This window comes from Myxine glutinosa, chromosome 12 (assembly GCF_964187855.1).
Source record: "Myxine glutinosa chromosome 12, kmMyxGlut1.1, whole genome shotgun sequence".
Classification (NCBI taxonomy): Eukaryota; Metazoa; Chordata; class Myxini; order Myxiniformes; family Myxinidae; genus Myxine; species Myxine glutinosa.
In genome coordinates, this window is record NC_136272.1 from 53,258,364 (window position 1) to 53,283,580 (window position 25,217).

Genomic DNA, 25,217 nt, shown 5'->3' on the forward strand with positions numbered 1-25,217 from the left:
ACATCGCCTTGTGGGAATACTTCCGCTCTAGCAGGGAACATGGCCTTAAAATGCATGTTGTTGTTGTTGTGTTGTGGGAATACTTGAAGAAAAAAAATTCTAGAGTGTACATAATCATTAGCTCATAGAAGAGAAGCATCACGACAAACGTCTTTTATAAGTTCCGAAATATATTACAACAAATTATCATGTAGAGCTGTAGGAATTGAACGTGAAAGATTAAAAAGGGTCTCCTTACTCCTGTTCGGTATCATCTCCATCGCTCCATATGGAGGAGCCAGGATTCCTGCCAAGTATTGTCGATATTTCTGCAAACATGATGCAAGAACACAAATGAATGTGGTTTCTTAAGCAGACAAAGTGCTATACGATTCCAATGTAATGATTTGTTTTGAAGTATTCTTTCTTCTACATTATGTAGTCCATATAAATAGGGCTACGGAGTGTGGGATCTGCCTTAAGTGGACCCATAAATGGGAAGGAGTCAGATATTGATGAGCTGGCAGGGCATGACCAAGGTGGGATCAAAGGACAGGAAGTTTGTTTTACAAGTGGAAATACCAACTGGTTTTCTACAAAGCCCTGTGAAAGTTTGGTGTCTCCATCTGCAATTATTGCCATAGACCTGTTGGGTGGCCTGCTTGCCAGTCCTGCCTTTTCCCATTGGGTAGTTTGGACCAAAAAGTGGATGCACGTCTAACCCAGGTTTCCACCAAAAGGTAGATGTACGTTTAACCCAGGTTTATACCAAAAGGTGGATGCACGTTTAACCCAGGATTATACCAAAAGGTGGATGCACGTTTCACCCAGGATTATACCAACAGGTGGATGCACATTTAAACCAGTATTATACCAAAAGGTGGATGCACGTTTAATCCAGGATTATACCAAAAGGTGGATGCACATTTAAACCAGGATTATACCAAAAGGTGGATGCATGTTTAACCCAGGTTTCCACCAAAAGGTAGATGCACGTCTAACCCAGGTTTCCACCAAAAGGTAGTTGCACGTCTAACCCAGGTTTCCACCATAAGGTGGATGCACGTTTAAACCCAGGTTTATACCAAAAGGTGGATGCACATTTAACCCAGGTTTCCACCATAAGGTGGATGCACGTTTAAACCCAGGTTTATACCAAAAGGTGGATGCAAATTTAACCCAGGATTATACCAAAAGGTGGATGCACATTTAACCCAGATTTGGACAAAAATGTGGATGCACGTCTAACCCAGGTTTCCACCAAAAGGTGGATGCACGTTTAACCCAGGCTTATACCAAAAGATGGATGCACATTTAACCCAGGTTTCCACCAAAAGGTGGAAGCACATTTACCGCAGGATTATACCAAAAGGTGGATGCACATTTAACCCAGGATTACACCAAAAGGTGGATGCACATTTAACCCAGGATTATACCAAAAGGTGGATGCACATTTAACCCAGGATTATACCAAAAGGTGGATGCACATTTAACCCAGGATTATACCAAAAGGTGGATGCACGTTTAACCCAGGATTATACCAAAAGGTGGATGCACGTTTAACCCAGGATTATACCAAAAGGTGGATGAACATTTAACCCAGGATTATACCAAAAGGTGGATGCACATTTAACCCAGGATTATACCAAAAGGTGGATGCACATTTAACCCAGGTTTCCACCAAAAGGAGGATGCGCATTTAACCCAGGATTATACCATAAGGTGGATGCACATTTAACCCAGGATTATACCAAAAGGTGGATGCACATTTAACCCAGGATTATACCAAAACGTGGATGCACATTTAACCCAGGTTTCCACAAAAAGGAGGATGCGCATTTAACCCAGGATTATACCAAAAGGTGGATGCACGTTTAACCCAGGATTATACCAAAAAGTGGATGCACATTTACCCCCAGGATTATACCAAAAGGTGGATGCACATTTAACCCAGATTTGGACAAAAATGTGGATGCACGTCTAACCCAGGTTTCCACCAAAAGGTGGATGCACGTTTAACCCAGGCTTATACCAAAAGATGGATGCACATTTAACCCAGGTTTCCACCAAAAGGTGGAAGCACATTTACCGCAGGATTATACCAAAAGGTGGATGCACATTTAACCCAGGATTACACCAAAAGGTGGATGCACATTTAACCCAGGATTATACCAAAAGGTGGATGCACATTTAACCCAGGATTACACCAAAAGGTGGATGCACATTTAACCCAGGATTATACCAAAAGGTGGATGCACATTTAACCCAGGATTATACCAAAAGGTGGATGCACATTTAACCCAGGATTATACCAAAAGGTGGATGCACGTTTAACCCAGGATTATACCAAAAGGTGGATGCACGTTTAACCCAGGATTATACCAAAAGGTGGATGAACATTTAACCCAGGATTATACCAAAAGGTGGATGCACATTTAACCAAGGTTTCCAACAAAAGGAGGATGCGCATTTAACCCAGGATTATACCAAAAGGTGGATGCACATTTAACCCAGGATTACACCAAAAGGTGGATGCACATTTAACCCAGGATTATACCAAAAGGTGGATGCACATTTAACCCAGGATTATACCAAAAGGTGGATGCACATTTAACCCAGGATTATACCAAAAGGTGGATGCACGTTTAACCCAGGATTATACCAAAAGGTGGATGCACGTTTAACCCAGGATTATACCAAAAGGTGGATGAACATTTAACCCAGGATTATACCAAAAGGTGGATGCACATTTAACCCAGGTTTCCACCAAAAGGAGGATGCGCATTTAACCCAGGATTATACCATAAGGTGGATGCACATTTAACCCAGGATTATACCAAAAGGTGGATGCACATTTAACCCAGGATTATACCAAAACGTGGATGCACATTTAACCCAGGTTTCCACAAAAAGGAGGATGCGCATTTAACCCAGGATTATACCAAAAGGTGGATGCACGTTTAACCCAGGATTATACCAAAAAGTGGATGCACATTTACCCCAGGATTATACCAAAAGGTGGATGCACATTTAACCCAGGATTATACCAAAAGATGGATGCACATTTAACCCAGGATTATACCAAAAGGTGGATGCACATTTAACCCAGGATTATACCAAAAGGTGGATGCACATTTAACCCAGGATTATACCAAAAGGTGGATGCACATTTAACCCAGGATTATACCAAAAGGTGGATGCACGTTTAACCCAGGATTATACCAAAAGGTGGATGCACATTTAACCCAGGATTATACCAAAAGGTGGATGCACATTTAACCCAGGATTATACCAAAATGTGGATGCACATTTACCCCCAGGATTATACCAAAAGGTGGATGCACATTTACCCCAGGATTATACCAATAGGTGGATGCACATTTAACCCAGGATTATACCAAAATGTGGATGCACATTTAACCCAGGTTTGGACCAAAATGTGGATGCACATTTAACCCAGGATTATACCAAAAGATGGATGCACATTTACCCCAGGATTATACCAAAAGGTGGATGCACATTTAACCCAGGATTATACCAAAAGGTGGATGCACATTTAACCCAGGATTATACCAAAAGGTGGATGCACATTTAACCCAGGATTATACCAAAAGGTGGATGCACATTTAACCCAGGATTTTACCAAAAGGTAGATGCACATTTAACCCAGGATTATACCAAAAGGTGGATGAACATTTATCCCAGGATTATACCAAAAGATGGATGCACATTTAACCCAGGATGATACAATAAGGTGGATGCACATTTAACCAAGGTTTCCACCAAAAGGAGGATGCGCATTTAACCCAGGATTATACCAAAAGGAGGATGCACATTTAACCCAGGATTATACCATAAGGTGGATGCACATTTAACCCAGGTTTCCACCAAAAGGAGGATGCGCATTTAACCCAGGATTATACCAAAAGGAGGATGCGCATTTAAACCAGGATTATACCAAAAGGTGGATGCACATTTACCCCAGGATTATACCAAAAGGTGGATGCACATTTAACCCAGGATTATACCAAAATGTGGATGCACATTTAACCCAGGTTTGGACCAAAATGTGGATGCACATTTAACCCAGGATTATACCAAAAGATGGATGCACATTTACCCCAGGATTATACCAAAAGGTGGATGCACATTTAACCCAGGATTATACCAAAAGGTGGATGCACATTTAACCCAGGATTATACCAAAAGGAGGATGCGCATTTAAACCAGGATTATACCAAAAGGTGGATGCACATTTACCCCAGGATTATACCAAAAGGTGGATGCACATTTACCCCAGGATTATACCAATAGGTGGATGCACATTTATCCCAGGATTATACCAAAATGTGGATACACATTTAACCCAGGATTATACCAAAAGATGGATGCACATTTACCCCAGGATTATACCAAAAGGTGGTGCACATTTAACCCAGGATTATACCAAAATGTGGATACACATTTAACCCAGGATTATACCAAAAGATGGATGCACATTTAACCCAGGATTATACCAAAAGATGGATGCACATTTACCCCAGGATTATACCAAAAGGTGGATGCACATTTACCCCAGGATTATACCAAAAGGTGGATGCACATTTAACCCAGGATTATACCAAAAGACCACTCCATATTCTACCAATCCAACTGCTCTCTCCCTCCCACTCCATATTCTACCAATCCCACTGCTCTCTCCCTTCCACTCCATACTTCACTCGACCAATCCCACTGCTCTCTCCCTCCCACTCCATATTCTACCAATCCCACTGCTCTCTCCCTCCCACTCCATATTCTACCAATCCCACTGCTCTCTCCCTCCCACTCCATATTCTACCAATCCCACTGCTCTCTCCCTCCCACTCCATATTCTACCAATCCCACTGCTCTCTCCCTCCCACTCCATATTCTACCAATCCCACTGCTCTCTCCCTCCCACTCCATATTCTACCAATCCCACTGCTCTCTCCCTCCCACTCCATACTTCACTCGACCAATCCCACTGCTCTCTCCCTCCCACTCCATATTCTACCAATCCAACTGCTCTCTCCCTCCCACTCCATATTCTACCAATCCCACTGCTCTCTCCCTTCCACTCCATATTTCACTCGACCAATCCCACTGCTCTCTCCCTCCCACTCCATATTCGACCAATCCCACTGCTCTCTCCCTTCCACTCCATACTTCACTCGACCAATCCCACTGCTCTCTCCCTCCCACTCCATATTCTACCAATCCCACTGCTCTCTCCCTTCCACTCCATACTTTACTCGACCAATCCCACTGCTCTCTCCCTCCCACTCCATATTCGATCAATCCCACTGCTCTCTCCCTTCCACTCCATACGTCACTCGACCAATCCCACTGCTCTCTCCCTCCCACTCCATATTCGACCAATCCCACTGCTCTCTCCATTCCACTCCACACTCGACCAATCCCACTGCTCTCTCCCTCCCGCTCCATATTCGACCAATCCCACTGCTCTCTCCCTCCCGCTCCATATTCGACCAATCCCACTGCTCTCTCCCTCCCACTCCATATTCTACCAATCCCACTGCTCTCTCCCTTCCACTCCATACTTCACTCGACCAATCCCACTGCTCTCTCCCTCCCACTCCATATTCTACCAATCCCACTGCTCTCTCCCTCCCACTCCATATTCTACCAATCCCACTGCTCTCTCCCTCCCACTCCATACAGAGAGACTGAGCTGTCGCCCGCAGACAGGGAGACTGAGCGGGACAGGGAGACTGAGCGGGACAGGGAGACTGAGCGGGACAGGGAGACTGAGCGGGACAGGGAGACTGAGCGGGACAGAGAGACTGAGCGGGACAGGGAGACTGAGCGGGACAGGGAGACTGAGCGGGACAGGGAGACGGAGCGGGACAGGGAGCCGGAGCGGGACAGGGAGACGGAGCGGGACAGGGAGACGGGGCGGCACAGGGAGACGGAGCTTTTTCACGTGTACTTACTTGTACACGGGTACTTACTTTTTCACGTGACTAATTTTGGGAATGCTCCTCACCGTGAATGGAACATCCATCTTTGGGAATGCTCCTCACCATGAATTGAACATCCATCTTTGGGAATGCTCCTGACGGTGAATGGAACATCCATCTTTGGGAATAAACCAATAAACCAACAAAGCTCGGTCAGGGACTGTCGCCCGCACCTTTGGAGGCAGGATATAGTGCATTATTAATTTATGATATATAATGACGCTCGATTTTGGTGCACTGTTCGTGCCTTCAACCCGTATGACAGCCGCACATGACACTTACAGTTTCAGTGTGCCCGAGGACTACGACTGACGACTGACGTGACGAGTGACGAGTGACTAGCCGAAGGGTGGTTCTTCTTCTTCCTCTTGGGGTCAACTTCCTGGATCTGGAACGGGAAGTGATATTTTTTTCTTTTATTCTTTCCTTTACCCTGTGGATGGTCCAACGATTTTATATATAATTATAAACCGAAGGGTTTTATATATATATATATATATATATATATATATATATATATATATATAAGTCCTTAAGGGTCAACGAGATTATTTAAATATCCTTCAAAAAAACAACAACATTTCATTTTATGGCCGTTGAATGTGACGTCACGACAAGGAACGGTGGACGATTTCAAATGCATAAATTCGCTTTTCAGTGATTAATTATTGATTAATTGGTTTGGATTCAAAAGGGTGGAGGCCCGGGTGCCCGGGGCCCGGACGTCTTTAGCGTGAGGCTCATTTTCCGCGGCGCAACACCTGCGGGGGCCCAGGGTCGAGGATTCGAACCTTTGCCGTTTACAGCTCTCGAGTACGCATCGTTGATACGTCATCGTGGCCCGCCTTAGCCCGGTGCACCACGACGCCTCCACCGATTGGAGTTCACTTGGAACATGCATTTAACCCCCATGTGATTGATCTAGTTAGGCAGCTTAGCAATAATTTCTGGGGGAACGACTTTACAAAACTACCATTTTTATTTTCGTGCTTATGGACCAAACTTTTACAAATAACACTGCATGTGATAGTCAGGTGGCTTAGCAACAATTTTTAGGCGTAATGTTACAAGCCGGACAAAAGTCCCAAATTTGGTATGGAGCTTCGTTTGGACCTATCAATTGATTTTAGCCGAGGAGCCATCCTGACCGTTTCAGATTTTCCAAGATGTTGGCCAAAATTCAAAATGCCACCAGCAAAACTGAAATATCATATATCTCTGGCTGTAGAAGTCACAGATAGACAAATGAGGTATCAAATCAGGGGTTTTTGAGGTCAGTGAAACTGATTCAGGGAAAGGTACATTTCATATGTCACTTATTTTCGAGATGACGTCCAAAATCCAATATGGCCACCAAGGAAAATCATACTATAATGCAAGGACTTGAAAAGTTTGTTCGCCTAAGGCTCAGGCATCGAAGGATGGATTAACTTGACACTTTGCACACCTATAGATATCGTTTTAGTGGGGCGGCTTAGCCCAAATATTCAAAAGAATTGTGCATTTTGTGATACAAGCACCAAATTTGGCACACTAGTAGACTATCATATTATGAAAAGATCTGGATATTGGGCCATCTCAGATTCAGAGATTTGATTTTTGCAAGATTTGCAGATTTTGCAAGCTGAGATTGCAACGCCAGGGACGGCCGACTCCTTCCTACGAGCTGCCCACGTCACCCGCACAAGAAGAGCTCATCAAATCACTGCAGCGGCACTGCACATCCTGCAACACCGTGCGTATGAACGCCACTGTATGACATATGCTGATGATGCAGAAGACCTGCCTGAGTTCGAAGACTGGTGTCACCAGAGAGGAGAAGACATTCCCAACTTTCAGTACTGGGCAACTGTGCTGGAACTAGAGATGTTGGTACTGGTCTACGTGCGTTCTCTGCGGCAGGCTTCATTCACGACGTACCTTGATGCCCTGACGGAACTGGTCCCATGGTTCCATGCCTTAGACCACACACACTATGCCAGGTGTGTCCCTGTTCACCTGAGGGACACGGTTGCACTCCCAATGAAGCACCCAGATGTAGCCAGAGAATTCAGGGCTGGCAACTTCACTGTACAGAAGACGAAGAAGGTGTTCTCTTCGATCCCAATCGAATCGAAATCTTGCAAAAATCAAATCTCTGAATCTGAGATGGCCCAATATCCAGATCTTTTCATAATATTGTTACAGACGCGGTTGTGGATGTTGGTCTACCGAGCGGTTTGGTATGACCGCGCCTGCACGTTTACCCGATTATACTCGAACGTTGACTAAGTCGCGCTATGCTAAATCAATGATGGAAAAGGACACAACGGCTGGGATTAAAATGACACGACACCAAGGGTTCAGTTCTCAAGACCTCCGGAGGAGGTTATAATATTGCGGAAGGTCAGATTACAGGAATGAGAGGGACAGCATAGAAAGACAGGCACTTAGACACACTCTTATATTAGCCCCGACAGACGACAGATAAACGGGACAAAACTGACTCACACGGGGATTGATGGCAAGGAAAGCGGGTAGTCGATGGCTCAAGGTGCACTCTTGGCTCAAGGACAGAATCGACCCGCTCCGGTCCAGAGATGCGGGAGGCCTCACTCAGCGCTCGAAGGTCGTGACTTGTCTTCTTCAGTCGGGGGCGCATCTCACGTCACGTCCGGTAAGTGGCTGCGTATATCCGGCGGGGAGTGACACGCCCTCGGCTCGTTAGCTCCGCCCCAGATGGAATCGGCCCGTTGCTTCTCATTGGGTGCGTGCGGGGGGGTTACCGGCTCTGCCCTTGACGAGGGGCTGACAGGGAGCCCCTTCGTGGTAACCCCGTCGGAGCGCATGGTCATGGCGGCTAACCGAGCCGGTGTGAGGACGCACACTCCCCCGCGCCGCGCCGCCCCCATCTCCTCTGTTGTTGTAGTTGTAGTTGTTGTTGTAGTTGTTGTTGTTGTTGTTGTAGTTGTTGTTGTTGTTGTTGTTGTAGTTGTTGTAGTTGTTGTTGTTGTTTCATGGGGAAGATGGGAGGAGGTAAGGGGAGGTCCTAAACTCACTACTGGTGCCATACGATCACATTCTGGTGCAACGAAGAGTCAGAATTAATGGAAACGAGTCCTTAACTGACATAGACTAAGAATAACTAGCAAGATGTCCCATAGTTGTCTACGTGAGATGCGGTGAACCTGGGCACGACATTTAATGGGGGAAAAAGGGGAAGGTCGGTTCTACAGAGTGTTATTTACAGGCAATGGGACTAGGGAATGGGGGATTGGGGATAGTTGGGGAGTATTGGGGAAATAGGGGAGTATTTACAAGCGGATATTGAGGCCAAGTCCCATATCCGCAACATTGCACCCTTCTCTACCCTCGGGGCGTCCCGACCCGATAAATTTTTACCTATTTTAGTGTGGCACTCAGATGTAGTTCCCTCTACTATTAACTCTACCCTGAGTGCGACAGTTTTACAGATATTCACAAATGAGTAAATATGTCCCCCTGCGACGTTGCACCCTTCTCCTCACAGAAACACACCCACAGGATAACCGAATCCGGAAAGAATTCGCAAACTAAACATACAGCCGGTAGGGAGCATTATTTACACAAGACTACGCTGATATTTACACTACGATCCAGGACCTGTTTTTGGAGGAACACATGCAGATGTTATGCATAGAGAGAGCACGCATGCCAGCATCGATACACCAACCCACGAGTGCTCTGTGGCCTTATGGCCTTTAATAATGTGCAGAGCACCCCTTCCAAGCATCAAAAGCACCACCCCATAACACAGTCAGCACCATCCGGTGCACCAATAAAGTGTTTATAAATCACCGGTGGTGTCGCAGCCGGCCGATGTTCTGCCGCTGGTCTTGCCTTCGTGTGGTGCACTTGGTGTTCTTGCCTCTTTCAAAAAAATAAAGAAAGGCGCCAACCGCGTCCATTTCTGTATTGTGGCCGTCAGGGGGCCAACTATAAGTGGTTCACCTTGTATGGCATAGGTGCCACGTTGACCCATAGGTCCATCCACGGGTGGTGCTTGGCCGCAAAAGAACTGCGGTCCATTGTGGGTGGCCACCAACATTGCGGTCCATATGGTGTATCGATCCAGGCAGCAAGCAGCGAAAGTGCAGGCCCACAACTGCGTAGCCAGCACCTCTCTCTCCTCTCTCTCTACCCCAAAGCCAGATCCTCAGAGGTGGGAGACAAAAGAAGCAGACAAGTGAGTAAGGTGGTAAGGGCGCAAAAGTGCACGCAATGTAAGGTAATGCACACTGGGGGCACATGGGAACCAGGTGAGACAGGTACGTTCCTACCGTACGCCCCCCCCCCCCCACCAGGTAACCTACATGGCCCCTCCCTTACCCCTTACTGTATCCACAAAACACAACACTACCCATAAACATCTACTTTACAAATCAACAAACGTCCCTACTGTCTTCCCCGTTCCTCCCATATACCAAATTCGTCTTCTCTCCCTCTTAACCAATCAAATTTGCCATTTTCAACTCATCAAAATTTGCCATTACCAATTCATCATCAGTCCCTCCTAGGGAGGGAGAGATGGAATCACCCCAATGTCTCATCCACGTCGTGATGCGTCTCACCAATCCACACAGCAATTCTCATTTCCTGCACACAGAACAAAGAAAACACAGGTGTGGAGTCATCATCATCACCACAGGTAAGTGGCTGCGTATGGTGCGACAGGTTCATCAATCCTAACTATTTCCTAAATGACTTTAACAACTTTACACTACCCGGGGTCTTTCTCCGGCCAAACCATTGGCCCTCTTACACTATGGGTTCTAAAAACCAATTCCCATTGGCCAAACTGTGGTGCTTTTCAATTTGGGGTCTCACTCCCCCGATTCATCTCCCGGTGCCCTCGCACAATTTCTGGGCTGTGGCGTGTACCTCTCCCAGTGGGTCTACCCACCTGCACACCTCCACCACTGCAGTTGCCTCCGAGCTTACCTGCTCCTTACCCTAACCTAACTACCTGGGGAAGGCCCTCTGGCGCTCTCCCCACTCGGTGCCCTCTCTGGCACTGGGCTGCCCGATCCACACCCGGGATCCTCAGGCACCCACTCACAACTATCGGCTCCCAGAGCCCACCTGCGGCCTCACCTGGCCGACATCCTCACAGTGGTGGAGTGCCCAACCAACTACACACACTAACAGGCTACACGCCCAGCCATTTCCACAACACTAATGCACCCATCCAAATACCATTCTGTCACCCGCACCACAGATGCCAATATCCAACCACAATTTACCTATACCCTCTACCTAACACTTACACTACCCGCCCCGGGTACTCGTGAAAGGGGTCCACTCTTCCCCCATCCACACCTTCGCACCATGCACACCACTCCGTACCAATTACTCCAACTCTCTCCACACACCTTTACTTGCACACCTGTGCTCTCACACCTGGTGCCACCTGCACCCTTCTCTCCCCAAGCGCATTCGCGCTGATCCACAACACTCACTACTCACACACTGCTCCACACACCTGTCCAGTTGCACACCTGTGCAATCACACCTGTTCAATTCTCACACAGCATCATCTCACCTAACTACTCCCCTCTGAAACTTGCGCTTCCCAGTCGTCCCTTTAAACTATTGCGCTCCCACGTCATTATCATCCACACTAATCTACCTGCGTCCCCACTACAGGTATCAGTCACTAACTAAACTTAACGTCACCTAATGTCATCTTCGCTAGATCCCTACAATATAACCTAACCCACCCGGGCTAGTTTTCACTGCCATCAACCCCATAAGCTATTGCGCATTTGCCCCCACCTATGGGAAGGGTGGCAGGGATGCCAGCCTTACCCACCGGGCCCATCGCTCACTACCAATTTCGCACATCAAATTTCAACAAATTAAAAATTTGCCAATCACTACCCATCATCTGCCAATCACTACTGCCAATCCCTTGCCAATCATCAAATTTTGTTTTTCTCTAATTTTGGGTCCAAAACACTAACCTCATCACCCAGTCTACTCACTAATGCCTCTCGATGCGCCAATTCCTGTCCAAAGCCCGGCTTCGTAAAGCCAAGCCATGAATGCGGGTTGTTCTGCGCCAGCGGCTGGATGCGTCCGGCATTCGGGGCAGGGACGGGGGCTTACCCGGGCCGAGATCCCACGCACCATCTCGGCGTGGAGCCATCCAATGTCCCGATCTCGACCTGCCGGAATGCCTCAACAAAAAGTGGTCGCCATGACGACCCTTTCTATCGGGCTGCCCGCTCCGCCTAGTGGAGCACGGACGCGGCCGTTCAAAGCGAGGCCCAGCACGCACCGAGGGCCCGATTCGGCTAAAAGTCGACCTAAACTCTACCCCGTCTAACGTCGATGCTTCACCTGGACGCTTACACCCCGCGGCCCGTTCCTTGCTCACACATCCAGCCGTTTCCATGCTCCTCGTACCTTTCCTTACACACCTCGGTACACCCATTCCACTCACAGCCTTGGTCACACACCTGACCACCGAACACTTTGGCACACATTCGTTGGTCGCACACCTCACCAACACACCTCTTCGCGCCCCCTCCTCTGTGACAATCACAGGTGTGCTCTCATTCGCACACCCAACCACGTGCCTCACTACCAATTCCAGCGTGCATTCCCACTCACGCTCTACCATTCCAGATGTGCATCCTTCCATCCCAGGTGTACATCCTCGCTCACCTGTCACAACCAACTCACTCTCCTTGTCACTCTCACTACTCTCACCTCCATTCTTGACAGCGCACTCACCCTTACTCTTGACAGCGCACTCTTTCCTCATGCACCTGTCCGTCACACACCTTTCTCGCGCACACTCTCCCGTTACACCCTCTGTAACACTCACCACACCGCGCTTCCATGTGCTCCCTCGCACACGCGCTACGACCGACTCATTCTCGCCAGCACACTCACTCCTTGGCACGCACTTTTTCCTCACACACCCCAGAGTCGGACTTTCTCGCACACCTCCTTTTTCGCACACCAGACCTGTCGCACACTTCACCAACGGCCTCTCACGAACACCCGGGTCTATCTCGACCCCCAAGCTTCTTAAATCCCCTGGCGCATCATACGCACGACCATATTGGTCACCACTTACACCGGGTCCTCTTCCTTTTCGCTTCTCCTCCATCACCTGCGAATCCCTCATCCGGTTAATGAGCACATCATCACGATCCAAACACAGACTTTGGACCAATTCTTTTATCTCCTCTTTTATCTCCTTCTTATCCTCTCTCCGTCGCTTCTTAATTTCGCTCACCCCTTCTTCCACTTCTTCTAATTTCTGCTTCACCTCTTTTATTCCCCGGTACGTCTCCTCAAGCTCGTCCTCTAAGGCTACCTTGACCGTTTCCAGGTGCGTCCTCACCTGCCGGTCCTTCGTCTCCATTACCTCTACCACCTCGTCCAACCTCGCTGTCAGTCCCTCACGTACCATCTGACATTCCCTCTTTGTCGCTATTAAGTCGTTTTTTATGTCGTTTTGTGTCGCTTTTAAACCTCCTAATACCGCAGTGTTCCTTTGAACCTGCTCCGTTAGTCCTTTTTGTCCCTCCGTCAGCTGTTCCACCTCCTGCGTCAGGTCCTCTATGCCCCCTTGTAACTTTACAGTCCCCTTTCTCACCTCCTTCTCCATGTGCTCCTTACAGTGCCTCACCTCCTCGCGCACTCCTCCGACCTCCTCACTCACTCCTCTTCTGATCTCCTCTCCCATCACTTGCATCTCCTGCCCAGATGCCACCCTCATCTGCTCCATTTCCTCCCTGTGAGCATCCAGTTTAGTTTCTACCCCCATTCTGACCCCCTCTATCTGCTGCTCCATTTGTTTAACTTCCCTTTCCGCTTGGTCCCTCATGTCCCTCAATTTGCCTTCCATACTGTTTTCTAACCCTATTAACCCATTTCTCACCTCTTTTATCCCGTTGTCTAACCCCTCAAAATTATTGTCTAACTTCCCAAATTTCTTGTCTAACTCCTTAAAATTATTGTCTAACCCCTCTCCGGTACCCCTCGCTTCGTCCCTCATTACCCCTATTTTGCCCTCCAATCGCTCACCCTGAGCATCCATCCGGTTCCCCATTACCCCCAATTGCTCATTCTGAGCCTCCATCCGGTTCCCCATTTGTCCCATACTGCTTTTCAAACCTCTAATTTGGTCTCCCAATTGCTCACCCATTTGTTCCATAAGGGCCCTCATTTGCAGGAGGAAAAGGTTCGAATCCACCAGGGGCGCTGCCACGGTCGCGGGCGCGGTGACCAGCGAGGCGCCATTTTGCGCCCCCGCAACGTCGGGCGCAACGACGCTATTTTGTGCGTCTGCTACCCTCGCTGCTTCGCACTCCTCGCGTCCCTCAATTTGGTCCTGGACCGACCCTGCCTCACTCTCCCCTACCGGACCCCAGCTGTCTTGATCCGCCATAGCGCGACTTTCAAAATTCGGGTTTTTATTTCCGTAAAACAAATCAAATTTCGTCGTTATAATTTCCAGCGCGGGAAACGCGCTCCGGATCGAATTCTACCTCCCAACACCAATTGTTACCCTAGTGGTACAATTGGTGTTCCAAAATTTGGGCCTAATAAATTTAGTCCCAGGTTCGAATCCGACACTCCTGACACCAATTGTTACAGACGCGGTTGTGGATGTTGGTCTACCGAGCGGTTTGGTATGACCGCGCCTGCACGTTTACCCGATTATACTCGAACGTTGACTAAGTCGCGCTATGCTAAATCAATGATGGAAAAGGACACAACGGCTGGGATTAAAATGACACGACACCAAGGGTTCAGTTCTCAAGACCTCCGGAAGAGGTTATAATATTGCGGAAGGTCAGATTACAGGAATGAGAGGGACAGCATAGAAAGACAGGCACTTAGACACACTCTTATATTAGCCCCGACAGACGACAGATAAACGGGACAAAACTGACTCACACGGGGATTGATGGCAAGGAAAGCGGGTAGTCGATGGCTCAAGGTGCACTCTTGGCTCAAGGACAGAATCGACCCGCTCCGGTCCAGAGATGCGGGAGGCCTCACTCAGCGCTCGAAGGTCGTGACTTGTCTTCTTCAGTCGGGGGCGCATCTCACGTCACGTCCGGTAAGTGGCTGCGTATATCCGGCGGGGAGTGACACGCCCTCAGCTCGTTAGCTCCGCCCCAGATGGAATCGGCCCGTTGCTTCTCATTGGGTGCGTGCGGGGGGGTTACCGGCTCCGCCCTTGACGAGGGGCTGACAGGGAGCCCCTTCGCGGTAACCCCGTCGGAGCGCATGGTCATGGCGGCTAACCGAGCCGGTGTGAGGACGCACACTCCCCCGCGCCGCGCCGCCCCCATCTCCACTGTTGTTGTAGTTGTAGTTGTAGTTGTTGTTGTTGTAGTTGTTGTTGTAGTTGTTGTAGTTGTTGTTGTTGTTTCATGGGGAAGATGGGAGGAGGTAAGGGGAGGTCCTAAACTCACTACTGGTGCCATACGATCACAATTTCGTGCAACGAAGAGTCAGAATTAATGGAAACGAGTCCTTAACTGACATAGACTAAGAATAACTAGCAAGATGTCCTATAGTTGTCTACGTGAGATGCGGTGAACCTGGGCACGACATTTAATGGGGGAAAAAGGGGAAGGTCGGTTCTACAGAGTGTTATTTACAGGCAATGGGACTAGGGAATGGGGGATTGGGGATAGTTGGGGAGTATTGGGGAAATAGGGGAGTATTTACAAGCGGATATTGAGGCCAAGTCCCATATCTGCAACAATATGATAGTCTACTAGTGTACCAAATTTGGTGCTTGTATCACAAAATGCACAACAGGTTTGCTATGCTGCTACACTATAAGATATATTACTTTTTCGTTTGATGACAGTCGTCACAAAAACGTCAACAATGATGCCGACATATATTTCTTCGTTTTTATTTCATTCAACATTAGCCGGAAGTAAAATATGTTTCAGGAAATTACCGAGAGATATTTCTTCGTTTTTTTTATTAGTTATGTGCGCATACACTTTAAATAGGTTTATTTGAAATCTTTAATTTTCCACAATATAATTTACTTGCCATTTATCATTTGATGATTACGAGACACTTCCTCTTGAGGATAGTGACAATTCATGCGCTGCGTGGAAACTTCTATTTCCAAAATGAATGAGACGATCGATGAAGAATGCACACTTGAACAGGATGTAGCAAGAAAGCGAATGAGACGGGCGAACGAGTGCGTCGACGAACGTCAATGCAAACTTGCGGGGTCACCCGTGGGAATCCCACGGGCATGGATGTGTGTGACATTTCGACATATTGAGTTAGATGCTGCACATTCATTTTTACAAAATGGTTACTGGCAAGTCATCAGATCCAGAAATGGTGTAATGAACACAATTTATTTACGCGCAAGCAAGAAAGCAAGACGGCCCGATTTCCGATTCCGACGGGCGAGACGGGCCGACGGGCGAGACGGGCCGATTTGGAGCAAGAAAAAGAACGAGACGGGAGAAAAACGAGAGAAACGAGACGGGGAAAGCCGATTGGAGAGGCGAGTGAGGAGCGATGGGAGAGGCGAGTGAGGAGCGATGGGAGAGGCGAGTGAGGAGCGATTGGAGAGGCGAGTGAGGAGCGATTGGAGAGGCGAGTGAGGAGCGATTTGAGAGGCGAGTGAGGAGCGATTGGAGAGGCGAGTGAGGAGCGATTGGAGAGGAGAGTGAGGGTTTGGAGAGGAGAGGTGTGTGAGGGATTGGAGAGGTGAGGGATTGGAGAGGAGAGGAATGTGAGGGATTGGAGAGGAGAGGAGTGCTAGGTGGAGAGAGGAGAGTGTCAGGTGGAGAGAGGAGAGTGTCAGGTGGAGAGAGGAGAGTGTCAGGTGGAGAGAGGAGAGTGTCAGGTGGAGAGGAGTGAGGGGACACATATTATGTGAAAGAAATAAATTGTGTTCATTGCACCATTTCTGGATCTGATGAATTGCCAGTAACCATTTTGAATGTGCAGCATCTAACTCAATATGTCGAAATGTCCCACGGGTGACCCCACTATATTTCTTCGTTTTTATTTCATTCAACATTATTATCCGGAAGTAAAGGTTCACATGTTCATTTCACGTGTGCAAAAACAAACTCCATTTCACGTGTGCATGGACATGAAACACAGACGGGAAATTGCTAAGAGATATTTCGTTCGAAGCAATTCTACACCGCCCAAATAAAATATTTCACCGATACACCGAGCGAATTTCAGCGAATTTCAGCGAATTTCACCGAGTTTCAGGAAATTACCCAGAGATATTTCTTCGTTTTTATTTCATTAGTTACTAGCAGAAGTACTCAGCGTTGCCGGCCGGGGGAAGGGGGAAGGGCACGTACACTTTAAACATGTATATACATGTGGGATGTGGGATATATACATGTGGGACGTGTGTGTGTGTGCGTGTGCGCGTGTGTGTGTGTGTGTGTGTGTGTGTGTGTGTGTGTGTGTGTGTGTGTGTGTGTGTGTATGTGTGTGTGGGGGTGTACATGTGTGTATGTGTATATGTGTATGTGTGTGCATGTGTGTCGGTGTACATGTGTGTGTACACATGTGTATGTGTGTGTATATATGTGTCTATGTGTATATATGTGTGTGTCTGTATGTGTGTATATATATATATATATATATATATATATATATATATATATATATATATATATATATGTGTGTGGGTGTACATGTGTGTGTACGTGTGTGTGTATGTATGTATATGTGTATGCATGTGTGTGTGTATGTGTATGCATGTGTGTGTGTGTGTCTGTGTGTGTGTATGTGTATATGTGTATGTGTCTGTGTGTGTATATGTGTATGTGTGTGTATCCATATGTGTATGTGTATATGTGTGTATGTGTATATGCATGTGTCGGTGTACATGTGTGTGTACGTGTGCGTGCATGTGTGTGTGTGTGTGTATGTGTATGTGTGTATATATATGTGTGTGTATGTGTATGTGTATATGTGTGTCGGTGTACGTGTGTGTGTGTGTGTGTGTGTGTGTGTGTGTGTGTGTGTGTGTGTGTGTGTGTGTGTGTGTGTGTGTGTGTGTGTGTGTTAATAAGAGAGAGACCGAATTGTGAGATACAGAAATGAAAAAACGAGGTGTGTGTGTGTGTGTGTGTGTGTGTGTGTGTTATTGTGAAACAGGTGCAGCATCCAACTCAATATGTCGAAATGTCACACACGTCCATGCCCGTGGGATTCCCACGGGTGACCCCACTAGTATATATATACTAGCTTGGCTCGGCTCGCCGAGTGTCGTTACTGAGGAACAGGCTCTTATTTTAGCTGAGGATAATGACTGCACCTGAGTTGCTGTGTTGTCATGATTTACACCAATCATAATACAAACAATTATTTTGCACAAATGTATTTGTTGTGTTTGTGATATTACATTTTTATAGGCAATTTCGGTTGAATGTTTTTTTTCAAGAAATAACCCCTCAGCACATACATCGGGGAGGGGTAGTTGCAGACTGGAAGTTTGGGACGATTACACCTCACCACCACGTCATTTAAAACACCTCACCACCACATAATTTAAAACACCTCACCACCACATAATTTGAAACACCTCACTCCCACCTAATTTAAACACCTCATCACCAAGTAATTTAAAACACGTCACCACCACGTAATTCAAAAAACCTCACCACCACATCATTCAAAACACCTCACCACCATGTAATTCAAAACACCTCACCCCCACGTCATTCAAAACACCTCACCACCACGTAATTCAAAAGCCCTCACGACCACGTAATTCAAAACACCTCACCACCACATAATTAAAAACACCTCATCCACATGTAATTCAAAACACATCACGTAATTCAAAACCCCTCACGACCACGTAATTCAAAACACCTCACCACCACATCATTAAACCTCATCCACATGTAATTCAAAACACCTCATCACCACGTAATTCAAAACACCTCACCCCCACGTAATTTAAAACATCTCACCCCCACCTAATTCAAAACACCTCACCCCCACCTAATTCAAAACACCTCACCCCCACCTAATTCAAAACACCTCACCCCCACCTAATTCAAAACACCTCACCACCACGTTATTCAAAACCCCTCACGACCACGTAATTTAGAAGACCTCACCATCACATAATTAAAAACACCTCAATACCAAGTCATTCAAAACACCTCACCACCACCTAATTTAAAACACCTCACCACCAACTAATTCAAAACACCTCACCACCAACTAATTCAAAACACCTCACCACCACGTAATTCAAAACCCCTCACGACCACGTAATTCAAAAGACCTCACCACCACATAATTAAAAACACCTCAATACCAAGTCATTCAAAACACCTCACCACCACCTAATTTAAAACACCTCACCACCAACTAATTCAAAACACCTCACCACCACGTAATTCAAAACCTCTCACGACCACGTAATTCAAAAGACCTCACCACCACATAATTAAAAACACCTCAATACCAAGTCATTCAAAACACCTCACCACCACCACCTAATTTAAAACACCTCACCACCAACTAATTCAAAACACCTCACCACCACGTAATTAAACACACCTCACCACCAAGTAATTAAAAACACCTCACCAGTCACCACCACTTAATTCAAAACACCTCACCACCAAGTAATTAAAAACACCTCACCAGTCACCACCACGTAATTCAAAACACCTCACCACCACATAATTCAAAACACCTCACCACCACGTAATTCAAAACACCTCACCACCACATGATTCAAAACCACCACCACGTTATTAAAAACACTTCACAACCACGGAAACAAAAGTTTCAGGGAGTAGTTCAGTGACAACACAGATACTGCCCAGATATGTAGATATATAAATCGATGACCAAGTGTGCCTGAGTTGCTGTTTTGTCATGGTGGACACCAATCATAACAAACAATTATTTTGCATAAATGTTTTTGTCATATACGTGATATTACATTTCATAAACAATTGAAGTTGAATACTTAAGTTGAAAAAATACATCTTTTTCAATTTTTGTTTTTCAACAAAAGTTGTTTTTTCAAAAAATTTCAAAACAAAGACCCTTGAAGACACACACAGGAGAGATAGGTTCATACCCGAAGTTTCGTACGATTTTACAAAAGTTTGAGGTAGTAATTCAGTGACAAGACAAGACAAGTGACAAGACACTGCACAGATATATTTATAGATATGCTGTGTGTGTATATATATATATATATATATATATATATATATATATATATATATATATATATATATATATATATACAGGGGGCTGCAAAAGTAGGTATACAGTAAGGATTATACCAGTATTACCAGTATTATAATAGTTTTGAGGGATTTTGAGGGAAATAGTTTTGAGGGACATTTGAGGGATTAATATGTTTATTATTGATATGTTTATTATTGATATGTTATTATTGATATGCTTGTATAATCAATAAAATACGTTTTGTGCGCACGTTTTTTTTCTTCATAACTGTATACCTACTTTTGCAGCCCCCTGTATGTATGTATATATATATATATTGTTACTGATCGCGGTTTAAGATGTTAGTTACCGAGCAGTTTGGTATTGCCGCGACCTAACAGGATCCCTGACTCACCCGATTCACCCAGGACTTTGGCCGGATGGCACCACAGCTAGTCAATAGGGAAAAGACAAAGGCGACACGGATGTGAAGAAGAAGAAGCAGAAGACAAAAAGGTTGGAAATACCACTAAATTTATTCCTACTATTTACATGCTCAAAGTAACCAAGGAGAAGGAAAGATAATAAAATAATATACAGAAGGATTAGAGACACAGTGCAATTATTAACTTATACAGCTTAATTAACCCAGGACAGAACAAACAAAAGACACTGACTCAAGCGGGGAATTGCAGTAATGGCAGGATGTGGATGGCTGGAGGGAGAGGGAGGTCCAAGGGGGTCCCGCAGCACAACCGGCGCGTTTAGCAGCCGCCGTTCAGGCCAGGCCCCACGCTGCTGTTTTGGCTGCTGTTTACGTCGCGTGCTTTGCCAGGCCTTGTCCCACTCGTCTGGTCCAAACCCTCAACTCTTTCTTGTTTCTCTCACTCCTCACCACCGACTCCTCACCGCAACCAACTGACCACCGACTCCTTACCACCGCAACCAACGCAACCACTGACCCTCCTCTGGCAACCGACTCAGACCAACTCCTTGTGACCAACTCAAAGTGCATCTCCGACCAACTCACTGTGACCACTTCCGTTTGCGCCTTTTATAGCGCCTCCAGCGATTACGCCGCCGGCGTTTTGGACACGCCCATCGGGGTGCTCACCTCGGCCCTGGTTGGTCGCGCGACCCTCGGGCTCCGCCCTGGATGACGACGGGCGGGCGCGCCCCTCCTCCCCTCTGACGAGGTGGAGACACGCCTTTCTTCTCCGACTCAAAGCACATGGTCAATGGCGGTTATTGGAGGGGAGGTGATTGGGAATCGAGGGCTCAGCAGTGACGAGAGGGGATGTAATATGGAAATGGAGGTTTTGGGGATGGGAAGGAAAGGGAGATTTTGGGGATGGGAAGGAAAGGGGATCTATTCTCTTTCACTGGTGCAATGGAGTATTTCAATTAATGGAAGACACAGCCTTACACTAATACACATAATAAGGATATAACTGTCAAAAAAGATATATCGTGTCCTGCATGTATGTTTTATGGACTAACTACGGGAACGCCCTTTGACCTTTATACAACCACAAACGGAGGGAGGAGGGGTGATATTTTACAACAACCTTTTACAACAACATTTTACCACAACAATAAATAAAAAAAAACATTCTCATATCCACAACAATATATATATATATATATATATATATATATATATATATATATATATATATATATAAAAGATAGATAAAATATGTTGACATAAATCGAATAGCGTGGATCGGGATGCTGTGCTTGCCTCACTATACATCGCTGCAGAGGCACAAGTTTGTTTGAACTTAGGATAATGACTATATGAGTTGTTGTGTCGTCATGATTTAAGCCAATGATAATGCAAACATTTCTTCTGCTCAAATTTATTTGTAATATCAGTGATGTTACATCTTTATAAGCAATTTAAGTTCAGGATAGTGATAACACTTCACTGTAAACAATACAACAACATGTCGCAGTTCTTGGAAGGTGAGGCAACTGCTTGATAGCGAAACGAATATTGTCAGGGTGGCCAACGCGTCATGATCCTACATACAGTTGACCATATGTGAAGACCGGTTGTTCTAGCCACAAGCACACCCTAGACAAACTCTGCCCCTGACTCTTGTTTATGGTCATGGCAAAGGCAATTCTCACTGGGAACTGACGTCGTTGCCAATGGAATGGGAAAATCCCATCTGTAGGTTGAAGAGTGATGCGAGGGATAAACACACTGCGACCTGCATTGTCACCATTAGCAATAATAGCCTTTAGGAGGCGGCCACAGATAACTTCTTTCACGATTAACCGTGTCCCATTTAATTGCAGAGTCCTGGCTTCGCGTTGAGGTTGCGGAGCAAGATTAACGGCATGCCATCCTTGAGTGAGAGTTGATGAGGTGGCATTCCGGCAATGTTAAGGGAATTGAGATATTCAGTTGGCAAACGTGTGGCATCGTCATCATCATCATCATTTACCGTCTTGTCTGCACTTTGACAAAGTGTTGGTGTTCCAGGAAATGTATCTGACATGACCTCGTTGATGGTATCCACCAATGTGTTATTTGGTGCTAATATTGCACGATCTGCCATCCACTTATGATCTGTGTGGTGTCGGTGAAAGTCAGGAAAGACCCAGTCAATGACTTCACTCATGGATCTACTTGATTGTTTCACGTGAGGTGCTGTCAATTTGCATGCACATTTCCTCTGGTATTTCAATGCATGCCTCATTGTTGTAGGGTAGCTGTCCGTTGCCAAGTTGTAGTAGCCAACGATCAAACTCCCTCGATTTTTTATAATGTCCAATGTCCATTCATAAGCACACGCATATTCTCGGTAAGGTGGAATATCTTGAAATGTTGCCACAACACAGAGAATATTTCAGAGAGGCATTGACAATCTGGGCACGTGATCCATGTTTAATAACAGGAAGCACCTGTCTAAAGTGTCCAGCAGAGAACTATTACTTTTCCCCCAAAAGGTATGTCTTGGTTGGTGATGTCTCGTAATGTACGGTGGTCAAGTGCCTCAAGTAGGTGCCTGTGACTCATTGGAGCCTCGTCCCATACAATAAGGTTTGCTCTACGAATTAGGTCAGCAAGAACACTTTGGTGAGATATCGATATTGATAATGTTGTTGAGTCAGTGACCATGATGGGGGCTTTGAACCTGGAATGAAATGTACGTCCACCCAGCAGAAGTGTAGCCGCAATACCACTTGAGGCAACAGCTAGAGAAACATTCATTTTGTCACTGTGCAGGGTGTGTGCAGCAGCTAGCAGAGTGTTCAGTGTATAGGTTTTACCTGTCCCACCTCTTGCATCCAGGAAGATAGCCAATGGTTCCTTTTTCTGTAAAGCAACTATAACAGTGTCATATACATATACCTCACGTTGAGAGGGTAGAAGTGCATTTGGGCCATGCAAGCGTTGGTTTACAATGTTTCTCAAAGTTTTAAAATCATAAGCAAGTTCAAGTTCCTCCTGAATAATCATTGGCAGTTGTGGTTGTGCAATATTTCCATTGATTGCTTGCACTGTTGCACGCAAATCATTTGTGACATTTGGCAGATGAAACTCAGAAAGTTGTCTGTCGTGGTGTTGAAGGCGATGCTCAACGTCCAGCGATACCATTGCACGCAGGAGTTGATGATCAGCTTGCTTATTGAGGAACCCGAGGAAGAAAGTCATCCCACCAGTGCATATGGTGATGGTCGAAGACCATAACTGGGTCAGCAGGGTTTCAAAAGAGTAGAGTAGGAGGGTCACAAAGAGCTCCCTGATTTGTGGGCACATTTGTATTGCTTCTGCAATCTGCATCTGTCAATGCAAAATGCCATTCTCCATCATTTTGAAGGAGACCAAGCGTCTCACACATGCACTTTGGAAAGTTTCATGGCACTGACCATTAATAGTCCTCTACTTCCTTCTACATTTATTTCCATCACTCTTCTCAACCAGTCACTTTCATCCTTCCTCAACACATGACCAAACCATCTCAACCTGTTTCTCTTCACAGCATCAATCACAGGCTCTATTCCCATCATCTTTCGCAATTCATCATTTGTCTTCCTCTCTCTCAACGATACTCTGCACATCCACCGAACCATTCCCATTTACACCCTTTCCAGCCTTCGTTGCTGCTCTACGTTCATTACCTATGTCTCGCTCCCATAAATCATAACACTTATCACACATGCAGCATACACCTTTCCCTTCAGCTTCAACGACACTATCCTCCTCATCAGCACGCCACTCAGTTCCCGAAACTTCTTCCATGCACATCTCACTCTAGCAACCGTTGCTGAGTCTGATCCACCTTCTACATTCAACATGTCTCCGAGGTAGCAAAATGTTTTCACTCCCCCTTCCTCTTCATTAACGGTATGGACCTCAAACATCCGGGGCCTTCGCTCAAACTTGACTGATCTCTCCATACAGGTTGCTTCTGACAAACCAGACGTGATCTGCTTAACAGAAACTTTCCTACCTCATGGTGTCTCTGATTCCTTGGTATCTATCCCAGGTTATTCGCACCTCCAGGAAGGTTAGACCTGAGCCATGTCCTGGAGGTGGGGTTGCTATCTTTATAAAAAAAACTCTTCCTCACTCGCCCTGCACTGCCCTCTCTCCACCTCACCCCCAGGAATACCTTTGGCTACGGCTTCCCCTTCGCTCCCACCTTTTGTTCATATGTGTGTTGTGCCGTCCACCAAACAGTGATGACTCCATATACATCTCGCTGTCTGATAATATGGACCAACTTCTATCTACCCATCCCAACTCTCTCTTCCTCATATGTGGTGATTTCAATTGTCACCATGCCAGTTGGCTGGGTGTGGGTACCTCTATCACAAGCCATGGCTCCTCAGCAAAGGACTTCTGCGACTCACTGGGACTCACGGTCTGGCACCACCCTCTGCTCACCAAACTCTCCTCCTTTGGTATCCATGGAAATCTCCACGCATGGCTGGCGGACTTCCTCTCTAGTCGTAGTCAACGTGTGGCCCTGAATGGGTTTATCTCATCTCCTCTTCCTGTTCAGGCTG

General features: G+C 46.3%; 1 protein-coding gene across 6 annotated transcripts in view; it reads right to left on the bottom strand.

The window, feature by feature from the left end:
* Positions 1-25,217, bottom strand: part of LOC137418586 (uncharacterized) — a 156,580-nt gene that overhangs the window by 77,264 nt on the left and 54,099 nt on the right. For all 6 annotated transcript variants that reach the window (XR_013621101.1, XR_013621104.1, XR_013621102.1 and 3 more), the window contains 2 exons: positions 6,264-6,369; positions 239-308 (listed from right to left, as the gene is read on the bottom strand). Coding sequence is in view for 2 of the 6 variants with exons in the window: in XM_078766819.1 (XP_078622945.1) it covers positions 239-308; positions 6,264-6,369 (176 nt within the window). In the remaining 4 variants the exon portion in view is untranslated. The remainder of the gene's footprint in view (positions 1-238; positions 309-6,263; positions 6,370-25,217) is intronic.